Source organism: Budorcas taxicolor, unplaced genomic scaffold (genome assembly GCF_023091745.1).
Source record: "Budorcas taxicolor isolate Tak-1 unplaced genomic scaffold, Takin1.1 scaffold361, whole genome shotgun sequence".
NCBI classification, from domain to species: Eukaryota; Metazoa; Chordata; class Mammalia; order Artiodactyla; family Bovidae; genus Budorcas; species Budorcas taxicolor.
In genome coordinates, this window is record NW_026292184.1 from 56,689 (window position 1) to 83,302 (window position 26,614).

General features: G+C 44.6%; 1 protein-coding gene across 1 annotated transcript; it reads left to right on the forward strand.

Moving 5' to 3' along the window:
- Nucleotides 1-5,835: 5,835 nt before the first annotated feature.
- On the forward strand, nucleotides 5,836-24,205 carry LOC128071342 (nocturnin). The gene is made up of 3 exons (XM_052664218.1): nucleotides 5,836-6,334; nucleotides 21,580-21,849; nucleotides 22,972-24,205. The coding sequence occupies exons 1-3, from the start codon at nucleotides 5,836-5,838 to the stop codon at nucleotides 23,793-23,795; spliced, it is 1,593 nt and encodes a 530-aa protein (XP_052520178.1). The 3' UTR covers nucleotides 23,796-24,205.
- Nucleotides 24,206-26,614: the final 2,409 nt, after the last annotated feature.

A 26,614-nucleotide genomic window follows, 5' to 3' on the forward strand; every position in this document is an offset into this window, starting at 1 on the left:
TTTATGATCTAAGCCTGGTCACAATGCTTGCCCTTGAACAGGTCTCAATAATTAATGATCCAAAGAGGACAAAAGAATTCAGCAACAAAGAAAAAGCAAGTCAAACAGTGCAGTGATTAAGCAGAGTCCAGAATTCCTCCTCAAGGGATATACTTAAAAATATATCTTTGTGTTCTGCAGGAACTGCGGCCCCCTTACCCAGGTGGAGGGAGTATGACAGTGTTGACCCTTCTGACTTCTGTCAACTAAAGCTGGTGTTAAGGGAACCACTGACCGAAACTGCCCACCCTGGCTAGGCACCACAGTAACGATTTGCATGAGTTATTTTACAACAGGGAGTGAGAGAGGGTGAGAGGATGGTCCTGGTAAGGAAACCAGAACTAACAAGCTTCCATCAACCAGAAGAAAGTCAAAATGACAGAAGAGACCCAGCCCACATGTCCTGCCAACCTCCCAGAATCCTCCTCACTGGAATCCATCCCAGTTGAGCAATGCGTGGGGCACAAGGAAGGACCTGAGTCAGAATGACTGTCCAGAGACAACCCAGATTTTAACCCCGTAGCCATAAAACCCTAGAAAGCAAGCCACATGGCAGAGCAGTTCTCCTAGGTTCCCTTACCCTGCTGCCCTCTTCCCAGGGCGCTCCTTCCCAATAGTCTCTTTCTTTGTCAGTACTTGTCTCCTCAAATAATTCATTTGCCAGTGTCAGACAGGCCCACTCGGTACTAGAAGGCATCTCCCTTCCGGCATCACTTGGACTTGTGGACCTTTGCCTGAGGTCTATGCTGAATTCTCCCCTTCGTAAATATGCATGAAACCTTAGCTTAGAACTTCCCCAACTCTGCTGTTCAGGGCAACGCTGCTTTGGGAAAGATCCTGGTGTTCCTCTCACTTGCTGCAAGTAATAATAAATCCTCCTTCTGATCTGTGGCTTGGTTGTGTCTATTGGCTCGACACCCACAGAAAGGCAAACCAGCTTGGGGAGTAACAGGACCATAGGTGCCTGCAGTTATGAGAGTTTGGTAACTGGGAGCTCAACCTGGTGCTGTGACAACCTAGGGGGAGTGGTTGGAGGGCGATTCAAGAGAGTGGGGATATATGTATACTTATGGCTGAATCACATTGTTGTATGGCAAAAACCATCAGAAGATTGTAAAGCAATTATCCTCCAACATATTAAAAAAAGAGGGAGCTTGCTAAGGCCATGGGAGTTCTCCAGCCAAATTCGCCATGGGAGTTCTCCAGCCAAATTCGCCCCTCAGAGTAGTCCTCTGTCTCACAGCGCTTGCCTTAGGGTCCCCAGTGTGCTCAGCAGTGGGCTGGGAACGCTTCTGTGAGAATCAACGCCCAGGCTCCAGTGATGCCTGTCAGAGCAAAGCCTCTGAGGGCATAGGTCAATCTTATCTTTGCAGTCCTAGTGAGAGGTCTGAGAGCCACATTCTCCTGGTTCAGGACACCTGATGAACCTCTGAAAAGACACCTGGCACAGTGTTCAGTTTGGTTCAGTCGCTCAGTCATGTCCGACTCTTTGCAACCCCATGAACCGCAGCACGCCAGGCCTTCCTGCCCATCACCAACTGCCGGAGTCCACCCAAACCTATGTCCATTGAGTCGGTGATGCCACCCAACCATCTCATGCTGTGTCGTCCCCTTCTCCTCCTGCCCCCAATCCCTCTCAGCATCAGGGTCTTTTCCCTTCTGAGAAAAGGGTTATAAAAAAAACTCCAACAGAGTCTAAAATAAATTTTTGTTCTTTAATAATTATAAAAATAGAGCCAAAGCAACTGGGATTTTTCTGCATTTTAAAATATGCTAAAGGTGATATCACTTCAGTTATTAAAAACTGAAGAATCATCTCTAGTGACAGAATTAGGGCCTTCATTACTTTTTTTTCTTCCAACTACTCATCGACTGATATATTTCCAGTTTTGGACAGTGCATATATGTATGTATGTGCTTAGCCACTCAGTTGTGTCCAACTCTCTGGGACCCCATGGACTGTAGCCCACCAGGCTCCTCTGTCCATGAGATTTCAAGACCAGAATAGCAGAGTGGGGTGCCATTTCCTCCTCCAGGGGATCTTCCCGACCCAGGGATCAAACCCACATGTCTTGGGTCTTCTTCATTGACAGGGGGATTCTTTATCACTAGTGCCACCTGGGAAGCCTTTGGACAGTGCTAAGGACTGAAATGTGTCCCCCACCCACCCACTCCAAATTCATATTTTGAAGCCCTAACTCCTAATATAATGTTTGGAGATCAGGCTTTCAAGAAGGTAACTAAGCTTAAATGAGGTCATAAAGGTAGACTCCTAATCCAATAGGACAGATGGCCTCATAAGAAGAGGAATAGAGAGATTTCCCTTCTCTTCATGCCCACATATGTATAAACATGTGTCTTTGTGTGTATATGTGTATATATGTATGTACATGTGTATATATAGCTGCCGTTAACAAAAGAATCAGCAGAACTGCAGAAAGTCTCAACAGGAGAAAAACTGTAACCTCTGTGTTTCTTGGCTCCTTTTCCTCAACTTTACCATTTGAGGTTCCTCCAGTCTTCAGAGAAAAAGAAGACTCACCCGGTTCCTTAAGGCATTGTTCTTTCATGAGTCTCCTGCCTTCCAGCCCCACTGACCACCGCAATCTGGTTTCCACCACCACATAACTGTTCCCACGAAGAGCCTTCTAATTGTCAAATCCAAAGGATTCACTTGCTGCCTTGACCTCTAAGCAGCATTCATCAGTGTTCTATTCTGGCAGCTTTGGGTTCCCTTATTTCCAAGATACCAATCTTCCTGTTTTCCAGCTTTGACCAGGTCTCAAGTCTCTTTCCCTTCCAACCATCAGTAAAGATGTGTTTCACGGGAATTTAATCCTTAACATTTTCTTCTCTCCCTCAAAAGACTTTTTGTGAGTTACCTCATTATCCATGAGTTCAACTACTAGACTTTCAAAAGTGTCTGGCTCTGACTCCTCTATGAACTCCCAGTCTTAGTTTATTTGCCTACAAAGTAACTCCACCTGGGTGTTCCACAGAGGCATCTCAGTTCTGATCTCCACCTGTTTTCCTTGTTTGTTACCATTATCTACCAAGGACTCTGTCCTCTCCTCCCTCACCCCGCAGATTTAATACTCAATGCTGTGGTTTCTGTCTCCTTCATAGTTCTCAAACTCATCTTTCCCACCATCTCTGCCCCCAGCTTATTGGTTTGGGAGGTTGTGTGGCAGGAGAAACAGATGTACATCAGAATCACCTCTGTGGTTTTCTTTTTAAAGAAGCGGGCCTACCCTGGCCCTCCTCCAGAGCTTCTGAACCAGCAAGTCCTCTTCCTCCCCACACTGTTCTTTTTCCCTGGTCTCCCATCCATCCTCCACACTGCTGACAGATGATCTTTCCAAAACGCAATCCTGAAAGTGGAACCTGTCTTTCAGAGGTTCCCCAGAGCCTTCGGATAAAGTCCAGATTCCTTGGAAAACCCTTGACACTTTGTTTCTTGCTCACAATTTCCACCTCATCTCCTGCCACTCCCTTACGGGCACCCTGCACTCAAGGCTTATCAAAGTGTGGTACTTGCTCTTCCCGGAAAATCCCTCCTTTCCTTCCATAAGCCTTTTCTGCCTAGAATCCACTTTGTTCAAAAGCCTCTCCTGACTCCTACAGGCAGTGAGGCACTTCATCTTCTGTATTTCCACAGGACCTTGTTCAAATCATGATTCTATATTTATTATCAGATGACTATAAGTATTTCTGTTTATACAATGTCTCACCCACCAACCTGTGAGCCGACTGTTCATTTCATTATTTAGCTCTATCGTGAAGACTGACACATAATATGTACTCAACAAATGTTTACTAAATGAATTTTTGAAATTTTTATTTACTTTTGGCTGCAGTGAGGGTTTTGTCACTGTGCGAGGCTTTCTCTAGTTGCAGTGAGCAGGGGCTACTCTCGAGTTGTGGCGTGCTGGCTTCTCATCGCGGTGGCTTCTCTTGTTGCGGAGCACAGGCTCTAGGGCACTAGGGCTTCAGAAGTTGTGGCACGCGGGCTCAGTAGTTGCAGCTCCCAGGCTCCAGAGCACAGGCTCAATAGTTGTGGCGCCCGGGGTTCAGTTGCTCCCCTGTATCCCTGGCAACTTCCGGGACCAAGGATTGAATCTGTGTCTCCTGCATTGGCAGATGGACTCTTTATTGTTGAGCCACCAGGGTTGGCTACCAGTCAACCTGGGGATTTAGCCACCAGCCCCCTAAATGAATTTGAAGTGAATAAAGTTTTTATTTATATTTTTCTGATTGTTTATAAGTATACAGTATTTAGCATATACCAAAAATAATGCTACTAACCCAGTTTCAGGAGACCATGCTCTTTGAATCCCTTTTAATAATGACAGTTTATATTCAAACAGTACTTTTAATTTTTCAGAGCACTTTTATTTCAACACTTTATTATGGATATTTCCAAACATATGGAAAAGAAAAAGAACTGTGAGTGAATTCCCATAGACCCTAGATTCTAATTCAACATTTTGCTATATTGGCAGAACACTTTTTATGGACTAGTTTGATCACCTTTTATTTGACCTAATGACTAAGGTATGACTTTCTATAGATAAGGAAAGTGAGACTAAGAGATTTAACGATTTGCCAAGGAGGGTGTCTCCCAGTAGTTATGACCAACCTTGTCAGCTGACGCATCCACACCCTCTGATCTTAAAAATATTTTGAATATCCTTAGTAATGAAAAGCTTCCAATTCCACAAGACAGGAGACTCAGCAAAATCATGGGAAAACCAACAAGAAAACATTTCTAGGTCATAAATCTTTCAGAGAGGAACCGAGTCTTGGGCATCTCTCCCACTCACCCCACTTCCTGTTCTGGTTAGTCATCATTTCCTGCCCAAGCTGAGACAGTTTCTTCCATTCATTCTTTTCCAGTACCAGATGCAAGTCTAGAATATCTTTCATATCAGCTAGTTTACTCTCTCTTGCCTTTTCACACGCCCGAGATACTTGACCTCCAATGACAGCACGGCCCTAAGACATATCCTTGCCCAGCTTACAAACAGCTCACCCCTTTCTACCATATTAAGTCTAATACAATCTCTGCCTTCCGCAGTGTAACCTATCCAAGCATCTGCCTTACTTCTTCACTTCCATCCTACGTAAGAGATGTTGCAGCAAAGATACCTAGGGCTTTTTGCTTTATTCCCTTTTTCGCCTGCATAAATCACCACCACTTTCTCCCAAATTCCACAAATGCAAATCCAAGTCGTGGCTCTTCTAATAAGCCTTCTAGAAAACCCAGGCGTGTTACGACCTCTATCGCCAAACTTACATAAACTTATGGCACTGATCTTAATCTACCTTGTACAGCTTTATGGCCTGATTTGCCACATTGGGCTTCCTTTGCCTGAGGATAATTCTTGAGGAAAGGGACGTTGTCTTACTCAGCGTCGCCCTCGCACACAGTAGGGGCTTTATCGTGCTTAATTTCGTTTTAACGCAACACATCCCGCCGAAAGGGTGGTGGTGGGGGGAAGACACCCTCTGCCGGATTCTCACTTACACGCGTACACGGATGCTGTCTTTTACTCGGACACACACGTGTCCCCGGGGCCATAGCCTGGAACGGTCTTGGGACTCTCAGCCTGTGGGCGTTTCCACTCTACCCAGCGGAAGGGGAGGCTCATTTCTTTAAAACTGCCTTGAGGGATATTTGTTACCTTGGACCTCCCACAGCCTCCACCCTATAAACAGCTGAAGATCCGCGTCCTCTCAAAGCAGGATCACTCCGGTTCTACGAATCCCTGCCAGGTCGCGCCGGGCGCAGGTCCCATGGACACCCCCTCCCTGGTTCGCTTGGTAGCGCCCGCTTTGTCAGCGCGCTGCGCTCGCCGGTTACCCTCCAGCTCCAGCCGGCCCGCGGCAGACAGCGCCTCCGCTTCACAGCAGCCGCAGCTTCGTTCGCGCCGTCTCGGGCTCGTCTGCCTGCGACCTTCCCCCGGGCCGCGGCTGGTAGAGAAGGAGCCCCGGAGCCTCTGCTCGGACGGCCCCAAGAGTCTGCTGGGCTCGCCCGCCTCGGCGGGGCCCGCAGGTCGGTGGGGCGCGCGAGGGGCCGCGGCGGTTTTGGCGGCGGCGCCCGGCATGTATCAGAGCCCGCGGCGGCTCTGCTCCGCCCTGCTGCAGAGGGACGCGCCCGGCCTGCGCCGCCCGCCCGGCCCGCCGCCACCGCCGCGCTGCCTCTCGCCCACGGCCGCCCCGCGGCTCCCGTCCCCCCGGCTCCTGGCGGCGGCTTCGGCGGCCCGCGAGGTCGCGAGGTCGTGCTCCCGAACAGGTGAGTGCACCGCCTTTCCGGGCGGAGAACGCGGCGGCCGCCACCTGGAGACGGCGGGGAATGAATGGGAAGCCGGGGGCTGCCGGGCGGTGGGGTGCGACCGGGAAGCGGTGCCTCTTCTCCCTGAGCCGCCGTCTCTGCTCTCCTTTGCCGCTCTGCCCTCGCCTTTTCTTGCCTGGGGCTTGCACCGCGTCCGGTAAGAGCTGCAACCCCGTGCTAGGTTCCCGTTTAATCCTTCCCGTTTGATGCCGCGGTTTCAGTATTTCTTCCTCTTGACCTACGTTATCTTTTCCCCTTCCGAGGCCGCAGATTATTTGTTTTACTTATTGCGCTAATGGTGGAACATTTTATGCAATATGTATATGAAGTTACGCTTACCTGATCCTGTGGCCTGCGTGGCTTAGGTGGTATGAGTTTTGAAAAACGTATGAGCACGCATTGACTCTTTGGACATCTACTTGAATTTTGGGGGAGCCTTCCACTCTTAATATTTGCATCATTATGCGTCCTGTATACCTGGGGTTAAGATCTTGTAAAGATGATGCCATCTCTTTGCCAAGAACCTGTTCTATAGGTCACGTGCTCTGGATTTTACTTGGGTTGCAGGGAAGGAAACGCCTGGCAGAATCTTACTTCCCTGACCAGGGATCGAACCTGCGCTCCTTGCATTGGAAGCGTGGAGTCTTAACCACTGGACCCGCAGGGAAGTTCCCTGGATTTTCCCTTTTTAGGCCACGGAAGTTTCTGCCTGAGGCCTCAGTACCGCGGCCACAATTTACATACAAATTAGTCATAGTGTAAAAATTAATAAAGCTTTTCTTTCAAAAGTGGGCAGTTTCATCACGCTAGCAGGTATATTTTAGTCGTACTCAAGTTTATTGCTGTTTCAGACGTATGGACATCTGAGATTGTAAACGACTACCTTTTGCTCCCAAAGTTTTGTGTTCTCTTTTACGCCGCCCTACCCGGGTTGCCGGATCTTAATTCCCCCACGGGGGATTAAACCCCCAGGGCAGAGAAAGAAAAGGCGGAGCCCTAAACACTGGACTGCCAGGGAATTCCCAAGTTTTGTATTAACTTCAGAACAGATAGAGCAGTAGAAAGAGTATGTTCAATGTGGCTTTCTTTACTGAAAATGATCACCCAAAGTGTGATTGAAGTCAAGATTTTAAACTCTATTCAGATGATTGGCCTCTATTCAGATTATTGGCGGATGTTTAGATTGAGACATTCTTTTTAAAATTAGGATTTTCTTTTTGTGAAGGGACCTTGCCGGCGGCCAGCGGTTAAGACTACGTTTCCACTGCAGGGGTCACAGATTCCACCCTTGGCCAGGGAACTAAGATCTCGCATGCCACCCAGCGTGACAAAAAATAAAAAATATTAGGATGTTAAACTGATTACTGGAGACTAAACTCTTTTGTCCTTTTTTTAAAAAAGGATGAACCTGACAGTCATTGAGATGTTCTTTGCAGTTCTGTAGGAATTTGGCATTTGTGAAATAACTTAGAATGGGAAAATTTCTAGAGGCATATTGTTGGGTTTGAGGTGGGAGAAGTAAAAGAAAATCAACTGGTGTCTTCTGTAGCACCATATCTCTTGTCTTAACCTCTTACCTTAAATTTCCTGCGGGTCCTGGGGCAGAGTTAGCCAGTAGGTTCATTTTGGGAATACACATAGTTTGTGTAATACAGATAAGAGCTGTGCTGTTAGCCAGAAGAAAGGTCAGGACACGTTGGATCTTAGGCCTTTGACATAGAAAGATGTTTAATGAAATTTCTGGAAGTCCCCTGAAATCCCCTAGTTTTAGAAAGAAATTGAAAGGATTTACGGCTGTTAAACTACTACAAGAGCTAGAGCAGTTTCGCATTTTGCTCAGTTTTGGCTTCAGCTGCTTGTTGGGAGAAACTCATGAATGCATTCATTTGCATATCCTTTGATCACTCACTCATTCATTCAAAAAGGCTTTCTGTTTCTGGTCTCACTCTATTGTTAGTCGTTCAGAGGTGTTCGATGCTTTGCGACCCCACAAACTGTAGCCCGCCAGGCTTCTCTTTCCGTGGGATTCTCCAGGCACCAATACTGGAGCGGATTGCTGTTCCCTTCCCCAGAGGATCTTCCTGACCCAGGAATCGAACCCTGGCCTCCTGCATTGCAGGCAGATTCTTTACCATTTGAGCTAGGTGCCACTTTATAGGAGGTAAAAGAATGTGAGACATGGTCTGCCTCTGAGTTTAGTGCCCAGTCAGATGGGTTTTGCTCAAAGATCTGAGTGTTTAAAGAAATAAAACAACTCTTATTATTCTCCTTCAGTTCAAGGTTTGCAAATGGCACAAGGGTGCTGGAGAGCATGAAGTCCCTTCCATCAGTGGTGATCATTTTGGCTTCAGAAAGTGGTTGGCATTTGAATTGGTCCTTGAAGTACAGTTAAGATTGAAAGAGATTAAAAACATTTTGCTTGGGGAAAGCCAGGAGCAAAGTGGAAGGTGTGAGGCATGGATGGTGGCAGGGTGAAAGAGGAGGTACTTTGCCAAATGTTTCCCAAGATTCATAGATCCTATTGTAGACTTAATAAAAAGAATTGTTATGGCTGGGTCCTGAATGCCACATTACTTAACAAAATGACAACATAAAAAGCAGATTATTGTTATTACAGGCCTCAAGGTTTAGACATCTGGCTAGAGAAAGTCTTCAAGAAACTGAAAGCTATAATTCACTCACTCCAGCATCTTTTGGGGTGCATGTGTGCTGAGTCGCTTCAGTTATGTCTCACTCTTTGGGACCCTATGGGTCATAAGCCCGCCAGACTCCTCTGTGCATGGGATTTCCCAGACAGGAATACTGGAGTGGGGTGCCATGTCCTTAGCCAGGGGATCTTCCCAACCCAAGGATAAAACCCAAGCCTCTTGATGTCTTGCATTGACAGGTAGATTCTTTACCACTAGCACCACCTGGGAAGCTCCAATCTTTGTAGGGGGGCAGGGGGCTGCTAAATCCCAAGTTGACCCTATTTGTTAATCAGTTCCTTCATAACTTAGGCCCTGTGGCAGTCAGATGTCACTGGAAAGGTGAGTGTAGCCCCTTTGCAGTCATCAGATGCTGGGTTATTCGAATTTAAAGGGGACCTTTTCTCACGGAAGGGTCACACGGCCTGTAGAGAAACAGCAGCTGTCAGTTACTCTGCTGGATGAAACATGGTCTGGTGTCACCTATGGGTTTATAGATGCCACCTCCTCAGATAATGAAGAGTTGGCTGAAATACTGTTCTCTACCACTGGAACACATTGCTTTTTTTTCTTGGTATGATTTTAAAAGCAAATACCAGCTCATCTGAGGAGGCGGTTTTATTTAGTATGTCCTTTAACAATGTGAGTAATCTGCTTATGAGAGAGAAGTGCAACAGCTTGTAATTATCAAGCTTCTATAGAAATATATTTTCTTTGTAGGAGAACAAGCTATTTGTTTTCCTATAGCATTCAACGGCAAGAGCTTAAATACAGTGAGTTACTGGGGGCTTTTGAATTAGAAACCATGATAGCAACTGATCCATAAGTTTTACTGAACACAGTACACTTAAAAGGCCAAATGTTTTATTGTCTCATGACTAATTGTATTGGAAATTAAGATCTGTGATCAGGATTCCTAGGACTCTGCTAACCACTTGAATGGTTATCCCATTTGAATGCAAGGATGATGTGCATGGGCGCTTAGTTCCATAGTAAACCCACTTGTACTTCAATGAAAATTTTGGGGTTTGTTATTTTTTAAAAAAATATTTGGCTGTGCGGTCCATGGGATCTTTGTTGAGACATGTGGAAACTGGTTCCTGGGGACCGGGATCTAACCCAGCCCCCTGCATTGGGAGCACAGTGTCCTAGCCAGGAAGTCCCTGGCTTTGCTGTTTCAGAGTGGGGAGAGCAGCCTTCCTACAGGAAGGAGTATGACCTCAAGCAAAAATCTTAGCTGTCTTGTCTCTATGTGATCTCAAAGCAGCACCTGAAACCTACCAGCTACACAGAACGCAGCATCAGTGTCGGGGATGTGGGCGGGAATGTCCAGGAGAAAGAGGGCTACGAAAAAAATCATACCTGTCAGATTTAAATGTCTTTATAAAATGCAGCCCCCCCTCTTTCCCACCCCGCCATGGGTGGGTTCCTCATCCAAGGTTGGTTGAATCTCCAGATGCAGATACCAAGGGTGTACATCATTATATAAAAGGAGCTTAGGCATGCAGATTTTGGACATCCAAGGAGAGTCCTGGAACCCATCCCTGAGGGATGACTTTTTTTTTTTTCTTTTTTCAGTAAAACGCTATCAAAAGAATTGCTGGGTCCCACTCAGATCATCTGAATTTTAGTTTCTGCAAGTGGGCCTTGAGCATCTGTTAGTTCTGATGTATAGCCTGGGCAGACAGCCAGTGAGACACTTGCTTTGCTAAATGCTTGGAAGCCTGCTAGAAGTTTCTTAACTAGCATCCCCAGAAGTTAGTCTCCAGTAGAGACGGCTCTTGGATTCTGAGGGATTGTGCAGAATGGTTTAAAAACTGCTTTTTCCCTTTGGAACTGCAGTAGTCTGAGAAGTCCAAAGTTACATGGAGCTGGGATCATGGAGCAGTAAAGAAAAGTTGCAGTAGGGTGTCCAGGAAGTGCCTCGTGCATCGTTTTCCTTTGCTTTTCCCAGCCTGTCCCCCACTCTGAGCGTCCAGTGCTGGGGCAGGTCCATCCAGTACAGGGTACAAGGATGTTATTTTGCATATCCTGCTGACACCCTGGACATGATGGTTTCCTGTTTCCTTTATGTTTTGCTTTCACTGGGGGGGTTGCTGAAGATGTTCATCTTTCAGATTTTCTAGGTCAAATAGATTTGCTGAGACGTGTTCTACAATTAATTTCTCTTTCCAGTGGTTCATTCTAAATTTTATTTGGAAAATTTTCAGGACAATTTTAAAATATAATTTTTAAAAAAATAACATCTGTTAATTTTGCCTCAGAACCTCAATCTCTTTGACAGTACCCATTATCCTCTAGAAGTTGAGGATTGTTTGTCCTTGGTGTTCAAAAGTTCTGTCAGGGTAAATGTCTCAGCATCAGATGAGCCCATTCAGTCTAAGGACATACCATTCTTTTTTTTTTTTTTTTCTGTGCTGGGCCTTCATTGCTGTGTGGCCTTTTCTCTAGTTATGGAGAGCAAGGGGTACTCTCTAGTCGCAATTCACGGGCTTCTCATTGTGGTGGCTTCTTGTTGCAAAACGGAGCAATGGTCCTCGGGTGCAAGTTCTTCGGGAGTTGCAGCTCCCAGGTTCTTGAGCATAGGCTCAATAGTTGAGCACAGGCTTAAGCTGCTCCCCAGCATGTGGGATCTTCCCAGATCAGGGACTGAGCCCGTTTCTCCTGCAGTGGTAGGCAGATTCTTTACCACTGATCCACCAAGGAAGCGCCAGGACATACCATTCTTTAGCCCAGGAAGATTTCTATTTCTTGAATTTTATCATTTTCATCACTATTTTATCACATTCCCTGTTGTCATATTATTAAACTCCTGCTAGACAGATTGTCCATATGGATCCCACCCTCTGTGGCTCCTCTTGCATTTTTAAAGAATTTATCTCTTTATATTTCATGAGTTTTTTTTGAACATGTCTATTTTGCAGTTGTTTACACTTTTTGGACATTTTCTAATTCTCTGCTCCTTTCTTCATAGAAGCCTAGTCTTATTTTGTGTCCTATATAGTTGTGTGAGCCTGTTCCTCCCCCAGACCTTTCCTCCTGGGAGAGCAGTTTGCATTCTCTGTAGTTGGGGAGATTTGGGGGTGGGAGGTGCAGGCAGGCTCCCTTCAATATTCTCCAATGCTTAGCTCACCCCTCCAGCCATGCCTTCAGAAATATCCCTGAGGTCCATGGTTAGCGCCTGGTCTGCTCTGCCTCCCTTCCCGTCCATCCAGGGCCCACATCTCTGAAGCCTGTTCTCCAGCTGGCAGAGGCCACCCTCTTCTGTCTGAGAGGGGAAGTGACAGAACTAGCAGCTGTCTCAAATAAAACACCATTGCTGAGAGAATGACCCTAACGATGGCCCCTTCACCTCTCCTGCACTCTGTCGTGGTGGACTTGGCTTTGGGTTTCTTCAGAGCTCCCTTGGGAAGAGCCATATTTAATTTACCTTTGGTAGTTTGTACTGCATTGCCCTCCACTCTGGGTTCTCTGTTAATTCACATCTGTCTCTGTCTTCCTGGAATTCTGATTTTACCCATGTTCTTTCAGTCTTCAGAAAAATATGCATGTGTGTACTTTATTCCGGAAAGCTCTTAGGAAGGAGAACAATGTATTTTTGGCCTCATGTCAGATGACCTGTTTATTGTACATTATTTATCAATTCCCATCTTAAAAATGAGTCATTGGACTGGAGATGTAAAAACTGCTGCCAGTGTCACCACACATTTTAAAAAGATGATTCTTTTCCTACATGTGCTGTAATTGTTCAAGCAAGGTTATGGAAATCTGTATATGAAAATTAGTTTTTCCCTATTTTAAATGACTGAGTCTTTCGTTGATTTTTGTGAAGTATGTACAAATGGACTATACAACTCATAATCTAAAGCAGGAGTCTGCAAACTTTTCTGTAGAGAGCCAGCTAGTATATATTGGGCTTAATAGACTAAATATCTGTTAAAGCTATTCAGCTTGGCTGCTATAGTGTGGAAGTAGCTGCAGACAATACACGAATCTTATTTATGGATACTGAAGTTGGAGTTTTGGATGATTTTCACATGTCAGGAAATATTATTACAATTTATTTCTTTCAACCATTTAAAACTGTAAGCAGCCATAGGCATCTCATACAGGGCACTGGGAGATGTATGTGGACCTCTGACCCACAGGGAGGAATAGCAGCATACTTCTTAGCTCTGTATTTCATTCATAGCTGTGAACCCAGAGCACCTCTTGAGCTCCTGGGAGCGTTAAGGATGGACACCAGATAGTACCACAAACCCGAAGTCTTAGCTGGTGGAGAGCAGCTGTCACACCAGGTTCTTTGTTTCTGCCTTTTCAATTTTCAGTTTTCTAGCATTTTGCTTGGAAGAGTCTGACTTGTGCAAATGCTTGGCCAGCCCACTCATAATCAACCACCAGTTTTAATACGCTAAGCTAAGTATTCATTGTGGAGGGATTTCTCTTTGCCTAGCCATATTTTCAAGATGAATCTGGCATGACTGAAGGGACAGCTATGCTTTGTCCAGAACGCACTTGGGTATTCTTGTGTCTGACTGCTGCATAGCAAAGAAAGGTCACTGGGATTGTCACTGTGTCTAGGAGCTTGTATTTATAGACCCGCTAGGTTGGGAGACATGACCTTCACTTGATATCTCTAGTAATGCCATGTGCCAGTAAAGCGGGTCATTGCACCGCTTTGTACACCTTGTGCTGTGCCAGTGTGCACGCCCTGATGGCGGTGACTTGCGCAGAGGGACGAGGTGAAATTGGACCTTTGTTAACTGCCATGCGTGCCCCTGGCACAGCTCCATCTGGTCATCCTGACTCTGGGTCAGCACCAGCAGAGACAGTTGATGAGCAGTGGTCCAAGGTGCAGGCAGCCCTCCCAGGGCCAGGTCCTTTGCCAACTGTGCAGTCAGTCTCTGCGTCTATAAAATGGATAATACAATACCTACTTTGCTGGATTGTTGGAAAGGTAAGTGCGGTACATGCTTGGCTCTCAAATGTTAATAGCTGCTCTTGAATTGATGCTTTTGAACTGTGGTGTTGGAGAAGACTCTTGAGAGTCCTTGGACTGCAAGGAAATCCAACCAGTCCATTCTGAAGGAGATCAGCCCTGGGATTTCCTTGGAAGCAATGATGCTAAAGCTGAAACTCCAGTACTTTAGCCACCTCATGTGAAGAGTTGACTCATTGGAAAAGACTTTGATGCTGGGAGGGACTGGGGGCAGGAGGAGAAGGGGACGACAGAGGATGAGATGGCTGGATGGCATCACTGACTTGATGGACGTGAGTCTGAGTGAACTCTGGGAGTTGGTGATGAACAGGGAGGCCTGGAGTGCTGTGATTCATGGGGTCGGAAAGAGTCGGACACGACTGAGCGACTGAACTGAACTGAATCCCAGAAAGAAAAATAACAAAATAGCTGCCATTTAGAATGTACTAGGTATAGCTGGTTTAACTTTCTTGTCCTTCATAGTAACACATTGAAGGAGGTCATGGTGATCCCCAGATGAAGAAACAGAGCCACAGAAATAACTTGTTCAGGATCTGATTAGTGAAAAGAGAAGCCATGATTTCTGGAAACCAGTCGACCTACCGTGAGTCCGTAAACAAGGCAGGTATAGTCCCTATCTTCATGGAGCTAATGAGAGAAGAACAGTGGCTGTGATTTAAATACTAAGGGTGACTTAAGGCTCTTACTTGTGGCTCAGAGGTAAAGCATCTGCCTGCAATGCGGGAGACCCAACTTTGATCCTTGGGGTCGGGAAGATCCCCTGGAGAAGGAAATGGCAACCCACTCCAGTATTCTTGCCTGGAAAATCCCATGGATGGAGGAGCCTGGTAGGCTACAGCCCACGGGGTTGGACATGACTGAGCGACTTCACTTTTACTTCTCAAGTACGAGAAGGCCATGTGTAAGAAAGGGAGCCACTGGAACTTGATCCATGAAGCTGTGAGCCATGGGGACTGTGAATCTTTATTGATTTATTCATTAAGTATTAAATAAACATATTGCATACCCAACATCCAAGCTGTTTGAGGTCGATGGTTGTCTTGTGAATATTTTGAAGGTGACCACATTTATTCAGGAGTCTTCAGGGGACCAGTGAAAATTAGCTGCTGAATTAAGTTTTCAAACCTTTCTGAGGTGATTCAGCACAATGGCCAGTGGGTGGCAGCACAGGCTTGCTGTTCCAACGATGCCGTCCTGTGACGTCTGTCCTTTAGGGTTTGGTGTGCTTTTCTCTTGGAGGTTTCCTTAGGCCCAAGGTTGGTCAACTCCAGCAGCTTCTCAGGTGTTTACCCAGATAATCCTGGCTTTTGTTGAGTTTTTACTTTTTAACCAGCATTTTTTTTTCCCAAATAAAAAGACTGGTTGAAAGAGTGGCACCATTTGACATTTTTGGAAATCTCTTCATTTGAAAGTCTGGCTTAATACATGACAGCTGTCTATATCCTCCTAGGTGCTTCTCCATTCAGTCTGTTGTGATATTTTGGTTAAAAGATATGAATCCAGTCTCTCACTGGTTATATAATTGGAGAGAATTATTTTAATAGCCTTTTACGATGATTGTGGGTAGTCTTTTGTGGTAGCTTATATTAATAGTTATTTGCAACATCAAATTGATACCATATCAGTGAACATCTTTTTGGTTATTTGGGAAGTTGGTTAACTAGGTTGTGTGGCTTTTCCAGATGTTATACAATATAGAAATAACCTTAGTAACTATCACCACCAATCTTGTCAGAGAAGTTTTTAAGTATTGGGGACTTGTCAGGCTCCTGATGGCAGATGTGTTTTCCAAAATTTTCTCTGGGAAATTTTTCTCATGGGCAAAAATACTGTCAGTTGTTTTCCTTAAAGTGACAGGCTCACTTCTTACATTTTAGTGGATAAATGTCTGCCTTGTGTCCATATGTGATTGACTATTTTAAGTTTGTTGGTTCTTTGAGGTGAAGACAGGGGAGAGTTCATTTTGCAGTCCAGACACTCACCTGAGTGCTGTTGCTTAAGGCAGCGTATTTTGTGTGCAGCACAAGTGTTTATGTGGACTTTCCTTTTTGTCAAGTATTAAAGAAACGTCATCAGGGCTCCAAATTTAACAGAAGTACTTATTGCCGCCTCACTTAAGGACATTGAGGGTAAAGCAGGCAATTTAAAAAATGAATAATGGTGAAGAGCACAGTGGCCCCTACTGGAGCCTGGGGCCACTGCCTGGGTTAAAGCTGACAAAGCAGCGGTTTCATAACAGTTGAAAACGAAGACAGAAAGGATGCCTCAGTGTTAATATGGAAACCCCTTGGCCCCGCATTTCTCCAAAGGTGTCTCAGACATCCCTAGTGGCTCTTTGTCTATGTATCTATGTATACTATAAGGGACGTGAAATCTGGATGGTATGTCTGACTCCACCTCAGTACCACATGATTCCTTCTAAACCTTTCCTCATTATCTGCAGCTTTCCTCTCTCACAGAAATCAGACTCCCACCATCCATTTGTAAAGCATTTTTGGAATTGCTGACACCCACCCACCCCCACCCCCACCCCCCCAGAGAAACAATTTTGCTAACTTGAGTGCACTTCCTTTAGCAGTTAAAAGCTGTTTTCCAAGGTGACATCATTCCTTTTTTCCTGAAGCCCCTTCTGTGAATTTGTCATATATTTGTAGTAGATTTATTTGTCAGAGTCTGCATTTCCTATTGATCCCTCCACCTCCCTCTTGATCTTTTGAATTTTGCACATTAAAGTTTACTCTTTGTGAGGGATAGTTAAGTCAGTGGATTTTGACAAACACAGTCATGTATGCGTCACCCTAGGGCTGTACAGAGTGGTTCCACTGCCCTAGAGTTACCTTGTCACCCACCGCTCCCTCCCTCAGTCTCTGAAAACCATTCCGTATAATTTGCCTTTTCTAGAATGCCCTGTGAGCGGGATCGTGCAGTATGTACTTTTTAGGATCTGGCTTCTTTCACTTACAAAATGCCTGTGACTTGTTCCCCTCTCTTGTTATGTACTATTCCGTGTGGTTGTATGCGGTTGCACATTGAGGGACATCTTTGACTGCTTCCAGTTTGGGCATTTATTAATACAATTGGGTATATACATTTGCATACATACTTTTGAATGAACTTAGGTTTAAGTTCACTTAGGTAAATCCCTAGGGGCATGAGTTCTGTATTTATTTTAGACACTGCCAGACTGTCTTCCAGTGAGGCTGTACATGGGAAGCAGTAGGTGGGAGTTTATGAAGGGATGGGTATTGTTTACATATTGGATAGGCTCACCAGCGAAAGCCATTATTTTATTTTTTTATTTGGCTGCTCTGGGTCTTAGTTGTAGCATGTGGGATCTAGCTCCCTGACCAGGGATCGAACCTGGGCCCCCTGCACTGGGAGCTCAGAGTCTTAGCCACTGGACCACCGGGGAAGTCCCCAAATAATTCTTAATTGAACATGCTTGCTTCTTTCTGGTCCCTGCTCTGTCCCACCCCTACCCCCACCCCAAGCTTTTCTTTTTTTTGGTTGTACTAAATCCTCATTTGAGTACAGTTTGTGTGGATCACAATAAACTGGAAAATTCTGAAAGAGATGGGAATACCAGACCACCTGACCTGCCTCTTGAGAAACCTGTATGCAAGTCAGGAAGCAACAGTAAGAACTGGACATGGAACAACAGACTGGTTCCAAATAGGAAAAGGAGTACGTCAAGGCTGTATATTGTCACCCTGCTTATTTAACTTCTATGCAGAGGACATCATGAGAAACACTGGGATGGAAGAAGCACAAGCTGGAATCCTCGTTGCCAGGAGGAATATCAATAACCTCAGATATGCAGATGACACCACCCTTATGGCAGAAAGTGAAGAGGAACTAAAAAGCCTCTTGATGAAAGTGAAAGAGGAGAGTGAAAAAGTTGGCTTAAAGTTCAACATTCAGAAAACTAAGATCATGGCATCTGGTCCCATCACTTCATGGGAAATAGATGGGGAAACAGTGTCATAGTTTATTTTGGGGGGCTCCAAAATCACTGTAGATGGTGACTGCAGCCATGAAGTTAAGAGATGCTTGCTCCTTGGAAGGAAAGTTATGACCAACCTAGGTAGCATATTCATAAGTAGAGACATGACTTTGCTGACTAGAGGTCCGTCTAGTCAAGGCTGTGGTTTTTCCAGCGGTCATGTATGGATGTGAGAGTTGGACTGTGAAGAAAGCTGAGCGCCGAAGAATTGATGCTTTTGAACTGTGGTGTTGGAGAAAATTCTTGAGTCCCTTGGACTGCAAGGAGATCCAACCAGTCCATTCTGAAGGACTGGTGGTAAAGCTGAAACTCCAGTACTTTTGCCACCTCATGCGAAGAGCTGACTGATTGGAAAAGACTCTGATGCTGGGAGGGATTGGGGGCAGGAGGAGAAGGGGATGACAGAGGATGAGATGGCTGAATGGCATCACTAAATCGATGGACGTGAGTCTGAGTGAACTCTGGGAGTTGGTGATGGACAGGGAGGCCTGGAGTGCTGCGATTCATGGGGTCGCAAAGAGTCAGACACGACTGAGTGACTGACTGAGCTGAACTGAAATCTTCATTGGCTCACTCTTGGATCACATAGCCAGTGGATATTGTACTATCTTAATCTCATTTAGACTTGCTTTGCTCTGTTTTATACAGCATCACCAGTTCGTATATCAGTATCTCTGGTCATTTGGGTCTAAAGCTTGTTCACTACTTCCAGGGGTGGTTAATACTTTCCTGAGAAGGGCCCAGTAGTAAACATTTTGGCTTTGAGTGCCAGAAATTATCCTGTCACGTATTGTGTGCTTGTGAGCATGTATGTAACATCTGAAGATCAAGGACTGCACACAGTCTGGCTGCGGTTGGCCATCCCATGCTGTATTTTCTGGAAGAAGTGCTCCTAGAGTCAGTATTTCAGTTTTGCTAGATGTAAAATTCTTGGCTCACATACCATGAGTCATATATATATATAAAGCCTGACATGTTTCAAATATATAACGTCATTTTCTTCTGGTCTAAAAAACATCACAGTTGAAGTCTGACACTCTGGCTTCTAAGTTACTTGCTGTTTCTGGCCTAGAGTCCAAGGGATTTTTTTCTGTTTCTTTACAGTCCAGTTGGTGTTGGTCCTTCTGGGTTGATAGTCTCAGGTATGTGTGTTTGTGTCTGTGATACATGTTTTTTTAACCTCATAATTTTTCTTCCAAACCATTGACCTTTTTTTCAGCTTTATTGAGGTATAATTAGCAAACATTGTGTGTATTTGAGGTGTACTGAGTTTAATATTTGTACACATCTTGAAATAATTACCTCAATCAAGCTAATTAACATGTCACTCACATAGTGTGTGTTTCTGGGGGGTGGTGGAGGGGGCAGTGAGATCACTTAAGATCTAAGATCACTTAGAGGATTTCAAGTATGAGATACAGTATCCTTAACTAAAGTTGCCTTGCTGTACATTAAACCTCCAGAAAACCTAATTCATCCTGCATGATCGAAACTTTGTACTCTGAAGAGTTTTCTTGATTTATAGTTTTTAGTATCAATATGTGTTTCATTTCCATGCATTGGTTTTCCTGCTACAAGAACCTTTTTATCCATATGTTGCATCTTTGCTTTAAATAAGTACATAGTATTTGCCACTATCTCTCAAGCTTTATCTCCTCATTTCTTTCTGTTTTACTAATTCTTCACATTGCCTCATTTGTAAGTTTTCTAATTTAGATTACTTTGTCATTTTCTTAATTATCCTATATTATAATAGGATATAATTTTGATTGGCTTTCTGGGCATGTCTTCCAGCACTTTCATTGTGTTAACACATTATACTGTTCCTTGTTCACTTTATATTGAAAGTTTTTAGGAGGAAGTGTGGTTTAGGATAACTCCTTAAATCTTCAACTCCTGTTGGACACAAGTAACCTTTTTCACATTCATTTTCGCATGGTACTTGCTCTTTTGTCACAGCAACCACCCTGAAACTCAGCTTGGCGAAGGTGATGTCATCAGAAGGACGCAGACCAGTCCTGTTAAAACTGAACAGCTTCAAGCTGCTCATTTGCCTGGAGCCTGACAGGTGTCAGATATTGGAGCTCTTGTGAGTTTGCCATGATGCCCTGACAGACTGGTCTACTCTTAGGCTATTGCTGATGCTAGAAACCATGCTTGAGAAAACAGTAGAATTTTTTACCACTTTTTGCTGAACAAGAAGTACAGAAGAAAGATTTTCAAAGTTGTACTGCCAGCTAAGAAGAAAATTTCTTTGGACCCATGTACTCAGATAGGCAAGCAAATTGATTAAAAAAGAATATATTCAAGTCAGACATCCAGGAAACAAGTGTGTGCGCGTGTTCATGCATGTGCCTTTGTGAGAACAGGCTTGCAGGCAGTTGCACGTACACAGAAATGTGTGTTGGGAAAACTGGTGTTTCTTTGCCTCACTTTCTCATTGGGGAGCTACTTTTATAGTCATTGAAAAGGAATGATAGAGCATGCTTGCATCTTGATCTTGATGTTTAAGGGTAGGTCTTACGGGTGAGCACTTGAATTTGCCTTTGTGACCTGCTATGTAAGGTGAATTCAGTTGCTTGCTAGTATCAGGTGCAATCAGCTTGCCAAATATGTGTTTTAAAAAAACTTGTGTCCTTCAAGAGAAGGCAAGGACTTGGATGAGGTCAGGAAATCCAGGTTCCTCCAAACCAGGAATCTTAGCCATGATCCAAGCAGAATCTGGCCTAACTTACACTGTGATGAAGAGAAAACAAGGCTGACCTTTAAAAGAGCAATCACCTGCCTCCTAGTGAGGTGACAGATACCTCTCTCTTCCTGTTAACTTGTTGAAGATTGTGCTCTGTTGTCCTTAGTTACTATCCAGTTAGATAAGAATCAGAAGCCCCAGGAAATGGACCTAGACAATGCTTCCTGCACCACCATACCCCACCCTCCCCACCCCCATCTCTCCCCCCACCACCGCCAGCCTCTTTTCTGATTTTTAAAAAATCTGGCAATTAAGATTAGATTGCAGACTACACTGCTCAGTGATGTTTTCAGAATCCTATAGAAAGCCAGAGCCCTATCAGAAATGAATTTAATCCAGCTGATTCTTCCCATAACAGGGATCTGAGTAGATGACACACTAAGAGTCTGCTCTAATGCCATCTCGGAGTAACCAGGCTTTCTGACATTTGGCTCTTCAAAAATGGTCTTGAAGTTCTCATTTAAAATACATAGAAAAAGGAATATGGATTTTGCTTAGCCATGCTTTTGTAAGACTGTGTCTACAAATTATAAAGACAAGTCTCAGGTTAGCATAACCCATAAAGATCAAGGTATTTCAACTGTAGTATTTCAAGTAGTTGTCCTCCTAGAAAGCTAGAACCTGGGAGCTCCTGTAATCCACCCCATAGACCATGAACGTGGCAACATCGGCCCCAGCTTCTGTGGACACTAACTGCTTTATCTTGTGGTCTCTCTGAGTGAGAAAGGCAGGAGAAGGCAAAGTGTAACCGTGTCTCCTTCCCCGCAGTGTATCCCATGGGAAACGGCACGAGCAGGCTCTACAGTGCTCTCGCCAAGACACTCAACAGCAGCGCGGCGTCCCAGCACCCGGAGTACCTGGTGGCCCCTGACCCAGAGCACCTGGAGCCCATCGACCCCAAAGAGCTTCTGGAGGAATGCAGGGCTGTCCTGCACACCCGGCCCCCGCGGTTCCAGAGGGACTTTGTGGCTCTGCCGGCCGATTGCCCCAGTAGCCACCCTCCCATTAGGGTCATGCAGTGGAACATCCTTGCCCAAGGTAGGCCTGCTGCATCTGCCCAAACCGCCACCGCCTCCCTGCTTCTGCGCATGCCCGGTGCACCTGCGCATGGCCGATGCACCTCTGCGTGTGCGGGGGCGAGGTGTCAGGCGAGGGGTGGGGCGGCTAGAGCTCCCGAGGAGCTGTCCCAATGGGAGGTGGGGAAAGGGAGTCATCTGGTTTTCACTGATAAATCCAGCGACTAAGGGGTATTTCTTACTTCCGTGTTGGTAGACTTTGCATGTTCAGTGACGGCTTCTGTCTCCCAGCACATCCAGATTTCAAGGCCCCCGTCTCATTAGCCTGAAACTTTCTGCTGTCTCCTGCTTTCAGTCCACAGCACTAAGATAGCATTTGCCAAGGAGAAACTGAGTCTACTGAGTGGGCGATGTAGAATCTTCTGCAGGAAATGCGGAGGGTGGGGGTTGGTCTGGATACTCTGGCCAGATTCTTATCCAAACGCACCTTTATTATAATTTGAGGCCAGAGATGTTGCCTCTGTTCTCTGTGCTTTGAGACACTTGTTATGGTGGAAAGGACTCCTTTTCCTGGGTCTGCTGGATTTAAAAACAGGTGTGTCAGTCAACTTTGTGCAGTGCTGCTGATCATGGAGCTCTTGAAATTTTAAGAAGAAAGCAGGGTCACCATTTTTCCTTCCTTTTCTGGAATAGAAGGGCATACTCCCTGACTTTCCATAATTTGATTCATTTTTTTCTTTTCCCAGATATAAGTAAAAGCTGCTCACTTAAAATAGGTGTCATTTATGATTTGTATAAAGGCCTAGTACTGGGTTAAATGTATTTAGTTCATCTGACATACCTTAGATCTCTTAGACTACAAAGAACATTGTTTAAAGCTAAAACTTAATGTTTTATGTCCTGGAATATGTGGCTTTATTATGTCTTCTGTCCTGGAATAGAGACAGATAGTTTTAATATGAAAGTCAGTTCCTTGCTTCATGTGGATGGTAAGAGGTAATTAGTTTGGAGGTCGGTGCAGTAAGAGAATCCCCCCAGAGCACCTGAAGCAGAGAAAGTACTCTGAAGGTCTTGGGTGAGGTCACACCTAAGGAGACCCCCAGGTATTTAGCAGCTGACAACGGACCGGCTTTTTTTATTTCAGCGCTTGGAGAAGGCAAAGACAACTTTGTCCAGTGCCCTATCGAAGCCCTCAAGTGGGAAGAAAGGAAGTGTCTGATCCTGGAAGAGATCCTCGCCTACCAGCCTGATATCCTGTGCCTCCAAGAGGTGGACCACTACTTCGACACCTTCCAGCCCCTCCTCAGTAGACTGGGCTATCAGGGCACCTTCTTCCCCAAGCCCTGGTCGCCCTGTCTGGATGTGGAGCACAACAATGGACCCGACGGCTGTGCCTTGTTCTTCCTCCAAAACCGATTCAAGCTGGTCAACAGTGCCAACATCCGGCTGACGGCCATGACGCTGAAGACCAACCAGGTGGCCATTGCCCAGACCCTGGAGTGCAAGGAGTCCAGCCGCCAGTTCTGCATCGCCGTCACCCACCTGAAGGCACGCACCGGCTGGGAGCGATTTCGATCAGCTCAAGGCTGTGACCTCCTCCAAAACCTGCAGGCCATCACCCAAGGGGCCAAGATTCCCCTGATTGTTTGTGGAGACTTCAACGCAGAGCCCACAGAGGAGGTCTACAAGCACTTTGCTTCCTCCAGCCTCAATCTGAACAGCGCCTACAAGCTGCTGAGCGCTGACGGGCAGTCGGAACCTCCGTACACGACCTGGAAGATCCGGACCTCAGGCGAGTGCCGGCACACGCTCGATTATATCTGGTACTCCAGGCAGGCGCTCAGCGTGCGGTCAGCCCTGGACCTGCTCACCGAGGAGCAGATTGGACCCAACCGGCTACCGTCCTTCAATTACCCTTCAGACCACCTGTCCCTAGTGTGTGACTTCAGCTTTAACGAGGAACCTTGATGGACATTTACAAATCCTTGTCTGTGTCTTTTTAATCGCAGGAGTCTTAACCAGGGATGTTTCAGGAAACTGAAATAGAATAAGCTGACTGAGGAAGGGTTCCCAGTTTCTTCCACTTGTTTCCAGCATGCCCTTGGGAAGGAACCCCGTTAGCTCACATTAAAACCTACAGTGAAAAAGGTTTTTGCACTCCAGTATTGCTTTGCATTGTTTTCTTTCCCTTAGGATTAATTATATGTTGATCATTTAAGGGCATTATATTAGGCTTGTTTTGAAGATTTTTCTGTTAGAGTATACTATATTAAAATAGTAGACTTGCTTGAGTCTCCTATGATTAACAAGTATGCAGGAACAGTGTCTCTAGACAACATTTCAAGTTATTTATTTGTGTTTTTTAATATCAAGTTATGCATGGCAATATTTATTTTTTTATATCTTCATGTAAAATTAAGTAAATTATAACATGAACATGTTAAAACCATGCAAAACATAAGTTATAGAGTAATTTATAGTAATTTTCTTAAAGCTTTAAAGATGTTTTTATTGGAATCTAATAAAATAATAGTGTACAAAGGAACTGCTTAGCCTTGAGGGGTTTTTGTTATTTAAGTGGAAATACCAGTTCTCGATGGATGATCTATTCTTCATAAATCTTTGCTATGCCTCTGTGTTCTCCATTATTGTGTTTCTTGAAGAGATTCCATGGCTAGTCTTCATCAGTCACTGTTACACATTTCCAGTATTCCCTTGGAGTGCTCTTGGTATTCATTTGCAGTCACTCTGCAAATTGTATTGAATGTGCTTTGCACAGTAGATATATTTAGGAGCTGTTATGTGGTAGTGGCTAAAGATGGTAAGACCTTCTTCAGAGATGGGAAACTATTCCTGGTCTGTTCATGAGGCTGTGGTTGAGATAAGACAGCCAGGTAACTGGTTTTAAAAGATCTAGAAAGCAGAATAAAGTTAACCTGGAATTCTCTCTCTGCTCAGAAATAAAGTGGTAAAGATAAAAGGTGAAACTCCTTCCTAATGAAATCCCAGAAAACAGCCCCACTGTTTAATATATTTTAACCCATGAGTTGTAAATATTTAAGATTAATATAGTCTTTTAAAGCTAGTGTTTTAATATCTTGTTTTTTTAATGCATAGAGAATCTGAGAATAAATTTGGTCTTTTAATAAAAACTGTTAATGTGGTGCCCACACAATCCCAGACAGTCAGAGTGGAAAAAGGTGGCTGTGTAGTTCAAGGCAGCATCTGATGCTGTTTGTGAGGTATCACTTGGTGACAAGGTTGGAGTCCCCAAAAATAGTTCCTCCAGGTATTCTGCAATGGAAGTGCTTTTGAAACAAATAAGCGTTTCAGTGTATATTGTACATACAAAATATCTGGAAGGAATGGCAAGGAGGAAGAACATACGTACCAGCTGTCATTTGGTTCAGATCTTAGCAGTGACTGAATTTGCACATTGAGAAGCAGAATACTGATTTGGACAGGCATTAAATATGGTTTACCTACCCTAAAGCACACCAGTTTGAAATCATCATATCCATTTCAAATGTTAACAGGCTATGGGAGAAGGGTGGAGGGCAGGTGGGAATGCCTCTGAGCAAAAGGGCTCCTAGAAATATTACAAGTCATCCTTCAGCATTGCCATGGTGGTAGGCTAAACACATATTTCTGTATGCCTTTGTCTGTATTTGTCATTTAAAATGTAGTCATGTGAGCATTTTATGTAACTTTTTTTAGTAGTTTATAAATCTTGCTAGGTGGCACTTTTTTACTTCTCGACCCTTTTGTAGACAGCTCTGCCTTGTAGACCATCAGTTACCTGAAGGCATAATGGCAAATAACAAATCTCTATTCTGGATTTCTAAAGTATCAATATGTTCCATTACTGAGTTTCTTATTCCATGCCTATGTCCCTTTTGAGCACAGCTTTTCCTTTTATAGCCCATGACATTTTGACTGGTTATAATTAGTCTTAGAAGGTAAATTGTACAGATTCTTGAGGACAGAGGGAGAGTGAATTTTTCTATTCCTCCATGGCTGTATTCAGGAGATTCTCCAAGGTGGTAGGGATGACAGAGTAAAGCATAATGGTGTGTATAACATTTAAGTCCCTTATTTTTGGCTCTGAGCTTTGCATATGACTTAAAAACTGCTCCTGATTTAAAATGGAGCCTAGGGACTTCCCTGGTGATGCAGTGGCTAAGACTCTGCACTCCCAGTGCAGGGTGCCCAGGTTCGACCCCTGATCAGGGAACTAGATCCCACATGCCACAGCTTAAAAAAGCTCCTGTATGTCACAAGGAAGGACCTGGCACAGCCAAATAAATATTTTAGAAAATAATTGGGCCTAAAAAGCTCAAATAATCTGAGCAAAGTCCCAGTGGAACTAAATTCTAGAAAAGAAAATAAAAACACATGCTGATTGATTTCAATTGAGACTAAATTCTAGAAAAGAAGAAAATAAAAACATGCTGATTGATTTCAATTGGAAAGGCATCCAAAAAATGTGCTTGAATAAGGAGCTCTGAAATTTTTTTAAATGACATGTATAAAAATACAGTACAGGCAGGCTTTTATCTAGAGTGGTTGGATACTGGAATGGCAAGAGGTCTGGAGCTGGGCTTATAAAAGCAAATTCTGTAGAAGGGCATGGGCTGTAAGTAAAAGGACTTAGCTGTGACCACTGTGACACTCCCTAGGGCCTCAATTTTCTCATCCAGAGTGTAGCAACACACCTACCTTGTCAATCTCAGATTTGTCAGATGTTTGTAAAACAATATTATAAATTTTAGGTAAGTCATCGAGTA

Coding starts and splice junctions, on each gene's coding strand:
- LOC128071342 (XM_052664218.1), top strand. CDS start 5,836: ATGGACACCCCCTCCCTGGTTCGCTTGGTAGCGCCCGCTTTGTCAGCG. Junction 6,335..21,579: donor GAGGTCGTGCTCCCGAACAG/GTGAGTGCACCG, acceptor CCTTCCCCGCAG/TGTATCCCATGGGAAACGGC. Junction 21,850..22,971: donor GTGGAACATCCTTGCCCAAG/GTAGGCCTGCTG, acceptor TTTTTATTTCAG/CGCTTGGAGAAGGCAAAGAC.